The sequence below is a fragment of the Trichomycterus rosablanca genome, chromosome 6, assembly GCF_030014385.1.
Source record: "Trichomycterus rosablanca isolate fTriRos1 chromosome 6, fTriRos1.hap1, whole genome shotgun sequence".
NCBI classification, from domain to species: Eukaryota; Metazoa; Chordata; class Actinopteri; order Siluriformes; family Trichomycteridae; genus Trichomycterus; species Trichomycterus rosablanca.
Window position 1 is genome coordinate 38,457,732 of NC_085993.1, and position 15,888 is coordinate 38,473,619.

Below are 15,888 nucleotides of genomic sequence, written 5' to 3' on the forward strand. Positions count from 1 at the left end.
GGCACAATTTGGACATGTTCACTGTGGGGTGTACTCACTTATGTTGCCAGCTATTTAGACATTAATGGCTGTGTGTTGAGTTATTTTCAGAAGACAGTAAATCTACACTGCTATACAAGTTGTACACTGACTACTCTAAGTTATATCCAAGTTTCATGTCTATAGTGTTGTCCCATGAAAAGATATAATAAAATATTTGCAGAAATGTGAGGGGTGTACTCACTTTTGTGATACACTGTATATTGAAATAGGATATTAAACAAGCTCATGGTCAAGTTTCCATATACTTTTGGCCATACAGTATATATGCATGCACTTCATAATTTGCACCCACTATCCCAAACATTTAATGTATTTTCTCCCCTTTTCTCCAAACATTTAGCGTATCCAATTACCCAATTGCATTATGTTCTTTTTCTACTGATGCCGATCCCCGCTCTGATTGAGAAGAGCAAGACGTGTGCAGTAGCTGACTTCATCTTTTTACCTGCACGGGGCGAGTTAATATGTGGATCAGCTTTGTGTATGGAGAGCTAGAACCTGATCAAATTATTTCTCGTCTCTGTGCAGGCGCCATCAATCAGCCAGCAGAGGTCGTAATTGCATTATTTATGAGGTCCCTATTCGGCTCCCACCCTGTATGAACAACAGCCAATCGTTGTTCATATAGGCGCCCAGCCCAGCCGGATGGAAGAGCTGAGTTTTGAACAGACGAGTTTGAGATGTTAGCTCTGGTGTGCTATAGCGTGTTTTACCGCTGCACCACCTGAGCACCCCACAAACCCATTATTATTATTATTGATATTAGTAGTAGTAGTAGTAGTAGTAGTATTGATAAGTTAAAACAGATATAATTCACCCTAAATTTGCTTTGCTGCATTTTGGCATTCTCTTAACTAGCTTAATAAGGTAAACATAGTTTCCACATTCCTTGTTTTCTGTTTTTGCTGTTATATAATATATAATATAATATACATTTTTTTTAATCACAACATAGAGTGCTTTTTGACATTTTAGCAACTTTACAGTGTTCAATATTTGGTTGACTGAGTAACATTTTTTAAATAAGGCCAGTTAATGTATTAAAATGCAATGAAACATTTTGATTTACTTATTGCTTTGTCACTTGGGCATTCATTTAGGTGTCATGCATTATACCCAATCTGGCAACCCTGATTCCAGCGGCGCTTTTGGCGGTCGCAGTACGGTAGACTGAGCGCTAGGATTAGTGACATGAACTTCCACATGAAGGGTGGAGGAGAGATGGTAAACACGTGAGAAATCTCAGGTGAGTTTCTTATATTATTTTATTAAGTTACTTGTTTACACTTAGACATTAACGTAATAAAAATACGATTTAACAAATGAACAGAAGCTACTGTATTCAAGTTGTTTTACACTGGTACAAAACGGGTTCTACAACAGATGTTTGGATAAACTCGTTCTGGACCAGATGTACAGTTCTTCTGCTTTCTCCTGATGGTTCTTTGAATCCTTCATGATGCTTAAAGGGTTCTTAGAGAGAAAACAACCATCTTACAATTAAGATTTTGTATATTTAGTATAATAGTATATTTACAAGTAGAAACCCAGATCTACAACTTTCACCCAAGTGAATATGTGTTGTAGAAAATGAATTAAAATTAAACACTGAAATCTCAGTTTAAGGTAGGAAAGAAGATAGAATAAGAAGAAGATATCCTTTATTTGTCATATTTACATATACAGATGTACAGTACAATGAAATTCTTGCTTCGAATATCCCAGCTAGTTTTAGAAGCTGGGGTCAGAGCGCAGGGTCAGCTATCGTACGGCGCCCCTGGAGCAGACAGGGTTAAGGGCTTTGCTCAAGGACCCAACAGTGGCAACAAAGCAGAGTCTGGATTTGAACCGCCAATCTTCCGGTTGATAGCCCAAAGCTCTACCCACTAGGCTACCACTGTCCCTAGTGGGTAGTGGTACAACAGTGGTCACTCCAACTAATTGTGCAGACATGGGAGAACCTGTTGGACGACCAACTAAAAATCAGACCCTGTGGCAGAGTTGAGTAAAAGGAATATGTTGTCTAAAACACCAATGACAGCCCACTTGGAGTTTGCTAAAAGGCATGTGGACTCTGGAAACATGAAAGGATTCTCTGATCTGTTTAGATTTATTTTATTTTTTTATTAGGATTTAATGTCATGTCTTACACACTCATTGTCTTTACATTCATGACAGGAATGGTAGTTACTGGTTACACAAGATTCATCTGTTCAAGTTTAATGTCAAACACAGTCATGGACAATTTTGTATCTTCAATTCACCTCACTCGCATGTCTTGGACATGGACTGTGGGAGGAAACCGGAGCTCCTGGAGGAAACCCACACAGACACGGGAAGAACATGCAAGCTCAGACATACAGAAAGGACCCGGACAGCTCCACTAGGGAATCGAACCTAGGACCTTCTTGCTGTGAGGTGACAGTGCTGCCCACTGAGCCACCATGTTTAGATGAAAATATAAATACTTTGGGCAGAATAGCAACCACTATGTCAGGCAAAAAACAGACACTGTACATCACTGGCTTATACCAAACCTACTGTGAAACATGGCGGTAGTAGCATCATGCTGAGGGGGTGTTTTTCAGTGGAAGAGACAGGGAGACTGATTATTACAGGATGGATAAATGCACCAAAATACAGAAACATTCTGAAGCATATAGCTATGGCAATATTGGAGCCCAGAATCTATCAGACTCTATCAAATCTGAAAATCTATTAAGTTAAACTAGTGAAAATAAACGCATGAATGACAGGATGAATTCAGTAATAGGTGAATAAATAGGACCAGTATAAATATTTAAGTAATAGAAGGTGTTGATAAAACACAGCTTTAGGCATTTGAGTTCGGTCCTCACCTACAGTTACTGAAAGTGTACAGTTACTGAGTTTGGCTGGTTCTCCCTGTGCCCATGTGGGTATATATTAGGTACTCCAGTTGGCTCCCACCTCCCAGAAACATGCCAGTACGTAAACTGGCTGTTTTATATTGCCTCCAGTTGAAAAGTTGTAAGAGTTTATGTGTGTGTGTTATCCTGATGTACTGCCAGCCATTCCTTTTTCTGCCTGTTGCCCAGCATGCGGTGATAGACTTGGGATCCTGTGACCTTGACAAAAATAAGACAATTAGTGCTGTTGAATGACTTGTGAGTGAGTGTAAGTGAAAAAGTGAGTGTGTGGTGCCTTGCAATAGACTGGCACCCCTTTAAGAGGGGTTTCTTGCCTTTTAGCCATACTTTGGATCTACTATGACCATGATCAGAAAAATGGTTACCAAAGATGCAAATAAAGGAATAAAAGATGCATGAATTAATAATTAACTTACTGTTTCAGGTTGGTGCAACAGGTACAATTGGTAATGCATAACCTTAGTGACCCATGTTGTTGTCATTGTTGCTTATTGTTGGTCACTTATCACCAGTGTGAATAATAGGAATGTTTTCCCTGTGTAAATGTGGGCTTGGTTTGTGTGGTTTCCTCCCGCCTTCCAAAAACATATCTGTAGGTGTAATGCCTACGATAAATTGAGATTGTAAATGGGCAAGTGTGTGATGCCTGTAGGAGGAGTGAGTTATTTTATGCTTGCAATAAATTGGCTCAGTGTTTTCAGATCATGCTTTTGATTAACTGTGACCTTGACCAGTATAAAGCAATGTCTAAAGATGAATGAAAGTCAGCTTTTCAGTTAAGATATTGTAGTAGTATAAGTAGTTTAGCTACCAGTTTATCCTGATCAGGTCCAATGTGGGATACCCTGGGGAATGTGCCAGTCTATAGCAGGGCATCAATTAACACTCACTCATTTATGTGCTTATTCTCAATTAGTGCAGCTAGAAAAGCTACATTATGGCTTTTTATTTATTCATCTTCAATAACTGCTTTATCCTGATTTGGGATGTAGTGGGTCTACACTGCAGTGACAATGACATGGTGGTGGTATGGTTAGAGTGTGTTGTGCTGGTATGAGTGGATCAGACACAGCAGCGCTGCTGGAGTTTTTAAATACAGTGTCCACTCACTGTCCACTCTATTGGACACTCCTACCTAGCTGGTCCACCTTGTAGATGTAAACTCAGAGACGGTCGCTCATCTATTGCTGCTGTTTGAGTTGGTTATCTTCTAGACCTTCATCAGTGGTCAGAGGATGCTGCCCACAGGGTGCTGTTGGCTGGATATTTTTGGTTGGTGGACTATTCTCAGTCCAGCAGTGACAGTGAGGTTTTTAAAACTCCATCAGCATGGCTGTGTCTTATCCACTCATACCAGCACAACACACACTAACACACCACCACCATGTCAGTGTCACTGCAGAGCAAATTATCCACCACCTAAATAATACCAACTCTGTAGTGGTCCTGTGGGCGTCCTGACCTTTGAAGAACAGAGTAAAAGGAGAATAAAAAGTATGCAGAGAAACAGATGGACTACAGTCAGTAATTGTAGAACTTCAAAGTGCTTCTACAACCCCTGGCAAAAATTATGGAATCACCACTCTTGGAAGATGTTCTTTCAATTGTTTAATTTTGTAGAAAAAAAAAAAATCACAGACATGCCACAAAACTATCATTTCTCAAACTGTCAACCCTCTGGCATTAAGAAACAATAAAAAAAGAAACAAATATAATAGTTGTGGTCAGTCACAATTGCTTTTTTTTAGATCAAGTAGAGGAAAAAAATATGGAATCACTCAAATCTGAGGAAAAAATTATGGAATCATTAGAAAACACTGCACCATTATTACTTTGTTGCACCACCTCTGGCTTTTATAATGGTTTAAACTCTCTGAGGCTTGGAGTTAACTAATGACAAACAGTATTCTTCATCAATCTGCCTTCAACTGTCTCTTATTGCTGTTGCCAGATCAGCTTTGCAGGTTGGAACCTTGTCATTGACCATTTTCTTCAATTTCCACCAGAGATTTTCAAATGGATTGAGATCCGGACTATTTGCAGGCCATGCCATTGACATTATATGTTTTCTTGAAGGAAAGTTTTCACGTCCTTTGCCCTATGGCAAGATGCATTATCATCTTGAAAAATGAAGTCATCATCACCAAACATCCTTTCAACTGATGGAATAAGAAAAGCGTCCAAAATTTCAATGTGGACTTTGGCATTTATTGAAGACCATCTCCCCTGTGCCTTTACCCGACATGCAGGCCCATATCATCAACAACTGTGGAAATTAACATGTTTTCTTTAGGCAGTTATCTTCATAAATTTCATTGGAAAGACACCAAACAAAAGTTCCAGCATCATCACCTTGCCCAATGCAGATTCGCGATTCATCACTGAAGATCACTTTTATCCAGTCACCCACAGTCCACGATTGCTTTTCTTTAGCCTACTTTAACCTTGTTCTTTTCTTTTTAGGTGTTAATGATGGCTTTTGTTTGGCTTTTCTGTATGTAAATCCCATTTCTTTTAGGTGATTTCTTACAGTTCAGTCACAGACATTGACTCCACTTTCCGGCCACTTGTTTCTCATTTGTTTTGTTGTGCATTTTCTGTTTTCAAGACATATTGCTTTAAGTTTTCTATCTTGATGCTTTGATGTCTTACTTGGTCTACCAGTATGCTTCCCTTTTACAACCTTCCCATTTTGTTTGTACTTGGTCCAGATTTTAAACACAGCTTACTGGGAACAACCAACATCTTTTGCGACATTCCACAATGATTTATCTTCTTGAAGGAGTTTTATAATCCTCTCATTTGTTTCAACTGACATATCTTGTGTTGGAACCATGATTCATGAGAATCTGCTTTGTGCAACAGCTCTCCGAGGTGTAAGCACTCTTTTTAAACTGAAGAATAATTAGCAAATCTAATCTGCTGCAGATGTTTTGTTTTTAAACTGCAAATTACAGAGTGATTCCATAATTTTTTCCTCAGATTTGAGTGATTCCATTTTTTTTTCCTCTACTTGATCTAAAAAAAGCAATTGTGACTGACCACAACTATTATATTTGTTTCTTTTTTTTATTGTTTCTTAATGCCAGAAGGTTGACATTTTGAAAAATGATAGTTTTGTGGCATGTCTGTGATTTATTTTTTTTCTACAAAATTAAACAATTGACAGAACATCTTCCAAGAGTGGTGATTCCATAATTTTTGCCAGGGGTTGTATATGGTAAATGGAGATGATAAAATGGACAGTGAGTGTAGAAACAAGGGGGTGGTTTTAATGTTATGGCTGATTGGTGTATATATAAGAACAAGTCAAATTTTACACAAACAGTAATCAGATGCAAGTATCAAATTAGGGTTCCTAGGAACCTTGAGTTGCGTGGCACATTCAGAGTCTGTCTGTTTTTCTGATTTTAGATTCCAGAATGATTCCGGTTAATGAGTTCCGGAACATCGCCACGGAACACAACCCACGGTTCCGGGTTCTGAAGCCATGGTGGGACGTTTTCTCGGAGTACCTGTGCATAGTTATGCTGATGATTGGTGTCTTTGGGTGCACTATGCAGGTATGCCACCTTTCACCTTCAGTCACCTGCCTCCACACTGCCCCTTTGTTTTAATACTGATAAGAGAGAACCATGTGACCTGTGCTGTGTTTACTTATTCAAAAGCTTTAGATTAGCTTCTGTTTTTAATTCTAAACTGACTGGTACCACCATGCCTGGTTATCAGTAGAACGTCTAATATGAGATGACTTGATATTCATTTCAAATTTAACATTAGTGACTGGTAAAATAATTTTAATCTGTTTAGTTTCCGCAGTTACCCACAACTTTATCTGGTAAGTCAAGAAACACTATGTGGACAAAAGTATATGGGCATTACTTATAATCATTGAGTTCAGGTGTTTAGACACACCCATTGCCAACAGGTGTACAAAATTAAAAATATTATGTAAATTAAATGCTTCCAAATTTGTGACAACTTGTTTTTGGCTCCAGCATTTACTGAGGTCTGTAAATACATAATGTGTGCTTAATGTGTTTGGTGTGAAGGAACTCGACCGCAATGGACGTGCTTGGAATGAATTGGAATGTCAATAGTGAGCCAGGCCCTCTTGTCCTTGTCTCGTTCTCATTCTTGCACCTGACATCACAAATGTTCCTTTAACTTAATGGGCACACATTTCCCGAAACACATGAGATGTCCAACATGCTCAGGCTCAGGTGTCCACATACTTTTGGCCATATATTGTGTGTATAGTACTTAACTTGCTTATTTGCTTCTTTAGTTTTCCACGGACGCTTCTAGGCTTTCAAATCCAACATTTGGTGACATAAATCAGGTGCCACTTGGAAAGGTGCAAGCACAAGGGGCAGTAAATCCATTGTAGGCCAACACACACTCACATTTTGGGCCTGTTTAGAGTAACCAATGCACTCCTTTGCATGTTTTTATGTTAGGTGGGAAAATAACAGAGTAACTGTAGGTAACCCACCCACTTGCAGGGAGAACATGCTAAACAAATCAGACTCAGATCCTCTCCCTATCATCTCCTTATCAAAAATCATTATGTACATACACTATTAATGTTAAGTTGGTTTCCTCATCACAGTGCATTAGTTGTATTAGTTGCATCCACTTAGTTGTATTGTATGCTATATCTGTATGTTCCATGTTACCATTAACAGAATCAAGGGGTCCAGCCCATACCACCAAAACAGCCTTAGATCATGGTTCCTTCACTATCAAACCTAAGGCATTTTGTTGGCCAACTGTAGAGTTTGCTTAGTACTATTAATACTCATATTTTTTTAGATTAAGATGAAGCATGATTACATATATGCTGCTTCAATGTCCAGTAATAGTATGCCTTACACCAGCGGTCCCCAACCTTTTTTGCACCACAGACCGGTTTCATATAAGATATAATTTTACGGACCGGCAGGGGTGAGGGGATTTAAAATAGAATAACTGTACTGCTCACAAATTAGCTTTTTTTGCTGCAACGAGACGCTGCTCCCATCTAGGGGTGATTGGAGACTATAACACCTGTGAAAAAGTAGTGTTTTTATTGCTGATGTAGCAATCACTAATTATTTATTCTTTCTGTGCGGCTCGGTAATAAATGACCCACGGTTCGGTACCAGTCTGCGGCCCGGTGGTTGGGACCACTGCCTTACACCACTTCAGACACCACAGGAGAAAGAGAGCGTAGTTTTTTTTTTCACGTAGTAATGTAACTTCCATTAATGTTATAGAGGGGCCCAATGCCACCTTGTAACACACTCACTGATTCACCTACTTACCCATACCCAGGGAAAATTTTGGGCAATAAAAATAAGAATCTGTTATTTGTTATTTTCTGTTGAACCGTATTTAACTTGAAAAGTGCACAGAAATGGTTTTTTAATGTTTTGGATGACCAATTTGATTCAATTTTGTAAAACAAAACAAATTTTGAATTAAATACCTAAAACACATTAAAAGTGCAACAGTAAAAAAGGCAATGTTGGTCATCAAAAATTGTCTTGTTTTGGAAAAATATGGAAGACTTGGCCCGTTTTTGCCACTTTATTCTATATTTACTTTAGACATATTCATACTCTTCTTTTATCTTGATCTTTTTATTTCTAGCTATTTTCAGATTTACATGAAAACACAAATAAAACCAAGCCACATTAGATGACAGAATTATAGAGTGAATAACTTGTGATCTGTGGGAAAATTCACTTCATTTTTACCCACAGCATTGAAATGTGTTAGCTATGAGTTCTTATCAGTGTGAATGACCTTGTAATAAGAAAAGGGGAGTAACAGCCATGCCTGTTTTTGCTCTGCCCTGACCCAGTTTTAAATCAAATTGGATTAGATGCCCTCTAAGGCTTAATATTTCATTTACACAATCTGATACTAGCCGTTATAAGCCTGCTGCTTACAGTTGTGTAGATACTGTAGGTCTAGCACAACATAATAGAGACAATAGAGTTCTGAGATGTAAAGATACAAAACCAATTCTAAAAACAGTTGGGATAGTAGAAACAATGTAAACAAAAACAGTCAGCAAATATTTGCTAGTTATTTTTTGCAACAGGCTGATCGGTGGTGCATGCACAGTGAGCCGGGGTATGATGGAGATCAGTGCGTGACTACTGTATATGAGCTCGACTCGTGCAGGTGAAAATATGGGTCGGTACTGCACATGTGTGAGAGGGGGCATGTGACAATTGAGACTCTTCTCTGTAATGAGTACAGGTCTCCAAAAGTAGAAACAAATTACAATCTGGTAATTGGATATGAAAAGATTGGGAGGAAAATAGGGGGGAAAGCAAAAACAGAAGTAAAAAAGCAGAAGAAACAACAGTTACATTGTGCACCAAAAGCAGTTAACTGACATGTAATCATCTCTGGTTGTACATTTGTACATGTGCACACAAGCATTTAGACAAATGTGGACACTTTTGATACGATTTACATACATACATGCACAAATGATTCCAAGAACACTATATGCATTAGGGATGTCCCGATCACGTTTTTTTGTTCCCGATACCGATCCCGATTATTAATTTTGATCCTGATCCGATACCGATTCTCAAACCGATACTTGTATTTTCTAGATATTGTCTAGATAAGAACTAGATAATACTGTTCACACAGTGCACACTTCAAGTACATAACAGTTATTCAAATTAATCCAATGTATATGTTTAATAACTGAATAGCTCTGCAGTGCTGAAGGGAAAAATGCTGCATCCAAACTATTGCTTAATGTTTTTGTATTTTTACAAAATCAATCAAAATGAGTGAGATAATTAGTTTTACTTTAAACTTTACATTCAAAGAAAAAAAATTTTTAATGCAGTGATACACTAAAAATGAACAGAAATCTGTGTAGCAGCTTAACTTGAATATAAGAAAAAAAGTTACTTAAAAGCATTACAGTAAAACCTGAATACCAAAATAAAATGGAAAGGCTCTTTTGTTATGAAGGTAAAGTGCTTGTATTGTGACAATGGTTTGATGGACGTTTGTACACAAAGTGAGTGTGTTTTGACCCTTTAGGCCTTCCATAGAACATGAAATAGCGTGCTTGACTCAACTGTCGGCTATTCGGTACCGTAACAGAAGAAGTTAATAAAGTGTTCTGCTCCCGACAATATGTGAATATACCGTGTATTTATTTCTTTATTAAACGAGTGCATCACTACGTTGTTTTGTAAACCGGTGTGATCCTTAACTCACACACACTCTCACACATGAACGCAGCTCTGCTCCCACCGCCTCGTGAAACGCTCACACTGCAGACGTTACACTTCACTGTTGGACTTGTTTTACTTTTCAATTTAAAGTATTTCCACACAGCGGACATGCTGACATAACACAAAGATCGGGATTAAGATCGGGTTTAGTAAAGCCGATTCCGATCAATTAAAAAATGCCTTGATCGGCTCCGATTAGGGATGCACCGATCCGATATTAAGATCGGATATCGGTCCCGATATTACCAAAATGAGATGGATCGGATAATCAGGCCGATCCATGGGTCCGATACGTTCACTTTAGTTCGTTTGCGATGCGTGCTAAGCCCATACAGGACGCGCTGCTGACGTATGGCGTATAACACAAACGAAAAGAGCAACATGGAGCGAGCCAAAGAGTCAGCTGCATGGAGGTATTTCACGCTTGCTATGCTAACAAGTTCGATGGCAACATGTTTATTACTCATGTTTAGCTGCTATATTTTATTTTGAATTACTGTTTGCACTAAATATTTACGGATAAGTTTATTTGGAAAAGTTATTTAAGCTACTACTGTTTTTCTCATTGTCAGCAGCCACATTTTGGGTGTGTTCGAAAACCTAAGGAGCTGCCTCGCTGTCTTACTGTCTACATAAGCGGCTGCCTCAGTACAGAGGATTGTAATAAGTCATCAACTTATAAGTCAGGTTATTCGAACGCGCTACTTACACAGCGATTCCATCGGGTTTAGCATTTAGCATCTTGCCATTAAAAACAGTGAACTGAGGTAGCACAGCGCTAACGCTAACGTCAATATAACATTTCCCTTCATGTACCGATAACAGTTAAATTTCCTGACAAGCTCGAACTTGCAAATAAAAATACTCGGTATAAGTTTATACAAGTTAAAAATCAGTAATATTTTATTTACGTTTGATAATAACTCCATTCGTTTCTCCGCCCCATCAGCTGTGTTTATTTTTCTGTAAGAAAAGCGCACCCGACCCGCAATGAATGCTGGGATTGATTTGTCACCAAGGCAGCGTCGGATGCTTACTCGTTGAGTGAAAATAACACTGAAATATTAAGATGCCTGTTTATTATTTTATTGACAAATAAATAGCAGTTCAGTACATTTATATCTGTGTTAATTATATTTTGTTTTGCAAACTTAGTAATGTTTAAGTCAATCCTGATGCCTTAAGTCTTTCCCACATGATAAAGTATACGGTTTATTAATTCAACAATGGTATCGGATCGGTATCGGGTATCGGCCGATATGCAAAGTATATGTATCGGATCAGTATCGGAACTGAAAAAGTTGGATCGGTGCATCCCTAGCTCTGATCCCGATCTTTGAGATCGGATCGAGACATCCCTAATATGCACAGTGATAAATAAAACTCGAAAACCTAGTGAGCTGCCTTGCTGTCTTACTGCCTACATAGGCAGCTGGCTAAGTAGAGAGAATTCTAACAAGTCAATAACTTCTAAGGCTGGTTATTCGAACGCGCTACCTAGACACCGATTCCATCCGTTTTCGCTAACTAAGCTAACACAGTTAGCCTTATGCCATTTAAACCAATGGGATGGGGTGGCACAACACACTAGCATGTCAACTAACATCTTGCTTCGTGTACCGAAAACGGTTAAATTTGCTGACAAGCCCGAATTTACAAATAAATACACTTGTGCAAGTTTATACAAATTAAAAATCAATAGTAATTTATTTACATTTGAAAATTCGTTTCTCCGCACCGTCAGCCATGTTATTTATATTTCTGTGAAAAAAGTTGTGCCACAATGAATGCTGGGATTGCATCCACCACCAAGGCAGCATCCGATGCTCCCTCGTTCTTGAGTCAAAATACCACTGAAATTTTAAGATACCTTACTAGTGAGGACATTAGGGCATCTAGGATTTTGAACAGCCTCCTTCTCTGGAGCGCGCGTAGGATGACGTAAAATGCTGTCTATGTAGAGAGCTCCCTAGGTTTTTGAACACACCCTTTGTTTCTGACAATCTTCTCTCTCATTTACATTTGATAGCTGACCCAGGAAAAGATCGCTTGCCTCCCTGATCGCCTCATCGGAGCCCCAGATGAAGAAATGGACTGCAGCTACCTTCAGAAGCCCAGAGATAATGCTAGTCTGTGGGAACATGCCATCACAAAGCAAATCACCCCAAACGTTGTGGAGATATTTGGGAGAAAAAATGACCTGGACATTCACCAGTACATCTTTATCAACAGTTTTTGTTATGAGCGGGCAGTGCACTGGTACGGCAAGTACTTCCCTTACCTGGTGGTCATACACACCATGATCTTCATGATGGCCAGCAGTTTTTGGTTTAAGTTCCCTGGAACGTCATCAAAGATTGAACTGTTCGTATCCATCCTTGGAAAGTGCTTCGACTCTCCCTGGACCACCCGAGCAATCAGTGAAGTATCTGAGGACAGAGCAGACGTGGTCCAGTGGAAAAAAGGTGCCATGCCAAAGGCATCAGCAGTAGAAAGCCCTGATGAGGATGACAAATCTGCAGTTTTTATTCGATCCACGTCTGTTGTATCTAACCAGGAGAAGAATACTTTTGAGTCTGAGAATGCTACTTCCGTTCTGGATAAAAAGGAAGGTGAGCAGGCCAAGGCTTTGTTTGAGAAGGTAAGAAAATTTCAGACGCATGCGGAAGAGGCCGACCTCGTATACTTCATGTACGTGCTTCAGACTCTTATCAAGGTCCTTAAATTTTCCATAATCACTGTTTACACTATTATTCTTGTCCCAAATATTCAGATTGTGGTAACTTGTAGAGTCCCTCCAAACCTGACTGGTTTTGGTTTGTTTTGCTGCAATAACAACAAAGCACACATCTTTTCAAAACTGGCCTACTGTTACATGGGGTTTGTTGGCGTCTATGGACTTCTGTGCTTCTACTCCTTGTACTGGCTTTTTCATCGACCACTGAAGGCATACTCCTTTGAGCATGTGCGCCTAGAGACAGGGATCAACGACATCCCAGACGTCAAGAACGACTTTGCCTTCCTTCTGCACCTTACTGACCAATATGACCCTCTTTACTCAAAACGCTTTGCAGTTTTCTTGTCTGAAGTCAGCGAGAGCAGGTTGGGTCAGGTTAACCTCAATCATGAATGGCCGCCCAACAAACTTCGTACTCGTCTATCAAGGAACTCCAGTGATCGCTTAGAACTGCACTTGTTCATGCTGCCAGGATTACCGGATACTGTGTTTGACATTCCAGAAGTGGAATCTCTGAAACTTGAACAAATAAGCAACATGACGATTTCTGGAACAGTAACCCAACTTGGTTTTTTACAGGAACTCTGTCTCATCCACTGTCCGGCCAGACTTCAGCTAGATGCCCTTGCATACCTTCGGGACAACCTAAAAGTCTTGCGCCTTACCTTTGAAAGTCCAGACCAGATCCCCTTGTGGATGTACACCTTACAAAATCTAGAGGAGCTTCACTTGTGTGGGCCACTAACAAATGATATATCTCGAGGCAACACTTTAGATACCTTGCGTGAGCTTAAGAACCTACGAGTCCTGACCCTGCGCAGCAAACTTGCCAAGATCCCTTCCACTGTGGTAGACGTGGGCGCTCAATTGCTAAGGCTGTGTGTCTACAATGAGGGCAGTAAGCTGCATGCCTTTAGCAGCTTGAAGAAGCTTGTCAATTTATCCATTTTGGAACTAATTAGCTGTGATCTGGAGCGCCTACCGAGTGCCATCTTTAGTCTCACCAACTTGCAACAGCTAGACCTAAAGGAGAACAGGCTCACCACTGTGGAGGAGATATTGAGCCTACAGCACTGCCGGCGTCTCAGCATACTTAGACTGTGGCACAACCGCCTTTGCAATGTTCCTGAGAACATCAACAAATTGCGCTCACTTGAGACGCTTGACATGAGCTGGAACAAAATCCAGACGCTACCACTGCGCCTTTGTTACTGCACCAAGCTCAGGCACTTGGACCTATCCCACAATCAGATCACCTCACTGCCCCCTGAGATTGGCATCCTGCAGAGTCTGTGGCATCTTTCTGTGGCTTATAATTATCTGGAAGCACTGCCAGAGGAATTGTTCTCCTGTAAGAGGCTCAGGACTCTGGAACTTGGCAATAACAGAATTACTTTTCTGTCGCAGAGGGTTGGGAACTTGGCCCATCTGGTGTGTCTGGAACTAAAAGGTAACCGGTTGGAGTCTTTGCCGATAGAGATATCTAACTGTAGCCAGCTGAAACTGACTGGGCTCATCGTGGAGCACAGTTTAATTGATACGCTGCCTTCTTATGTTAAAGACAGAATGACTGAAAGATGATTGTTTAACTTGTGTTGTACTTGATGAAAAATCACTAATGTCTTAAATTCTCTGTAGTTCAAGTCACTTCAAATTTTTGTTAGTACCTGTGTCCTACTTGTACAGTTTGTTTAAATCAGTATTGATCTTGTGAGTACCAGATTCAAACCTTTAAAGGGCCTGACACACAACCAAAAATTAAAATGACTTTAACAGTTAATGGAATTAAGGTGTAGAATTTTACTTTACTTAATATAAGTCTATACATTACAAAACAGCAGGGATACGGTTAAATCAGCAATTATTGTTGATGCCTTACAGCCTAAGCAACCCAGGTTTTATTATTTTCTCTGGTATTGGTTTGGTGGCAATTTTAATCCTCAGCTTTTAAAACATGCCAGCTGGGTTGGCTACTCTACATTTCTTTTACACGCAAGGCTTTACATGATGTGTATATATATATAGAAAATGTTAGGTACAAGGCAGGAACACATCTTGAACAGGGCATCTCCCATTTACAGTAAGTGGCAATTAGAGTATTTTATTTATCTACTAGCATTTTAACAAAACCCACACAGACACTGGAAAAACATGCCAAACTCTTCACAGAGAAGGACCAGAGGTGAGGTTCAAACACAAGTCCCTATTAGGGCGCAGGAACTCCTACTACTTGATCTATTTGCTGCACCACTGTTGTGCCCTGCATTTTAAAACAAGCCAAAACCTTAAATATGATGTAGCTAACTGCTAGTTATTAAATAAATCAGTGGATTCACTTTGTTGTTGTGTTGCCATACAAACCAACTCATTTCTCAAGACTACTGATGCTAATTCATGCTAATTTAATGTTATTTAATAACATTAATGTTGTTATTTATTATACCTGGTTGTGATCTCACTTTTGAATGATAATCATCTGAATTGCTGCATTCCTTTTGTGCCTTAGAGTTTAAAAAATTGAAAAATAAAATACTTATTTAAATGAAAATGTTTCTTTTTTATTTGTTTTGCATTTTTTCCAATTTTCCTCCCAATTTAGTCATATCCAATTACCCGATTGCATTATTCTTCCTTTCTACCGATGCTGATCTCCACTGCTGATTGAGGAGAGCGATACTGTCACACGCCCCCTCCGACACATGTGCAGTAGCCGACTGCATCTTTTCACCTGCACTAGGCGAGTTTATATGCGGATCAGCTTTGTGTACGGAGGACCACACCCTGATCAACAACATATTTACCCAACTGTGCAGACGCCATCAGTCAGCCAGCAGAGGTCGTAATTGCATCAGTTATTAGGTCCCTATCCTGCTTCCCACCTTGTATGAACATCAAGCCAATCATTGGTCATGTAGCTGCCCAGCCCAGCCGGATGGCAGAG

General features: G+C 39.6%; 1 protein-coding gene across 1 annotated transcript; it reads left to right on the forward strand.

The window, feature by feature from the left end:
- The first annotated feature begins 1,201 nt into the window (after positions 1-1,201).
- On the forward strand, positions 1,202-15,397 carry si:zfos-323e3.4 (volume-regulated anion channel subunit LRRC8E). The gene is made up of 3 exons (XM_062996932.1): positions 1,202-1,288; positions 6,366-6,514; positions 12,240-15,397. Exons 2-3 carry the CDS (start codon positions 6,374-6,376, stop codon positions 14,526-14,528), a joined length of 2,430 nt encoding a protein of 809 aa, XP_062853002.1. The 5' UTR covers positions 1,202-1,288; positions 6,366-6,373; the 3' UTR covers positions 14,529-15,397.
- The last annotated feature ends 491 nt before the right edge of the window (positions 15,398-15,888 follow it).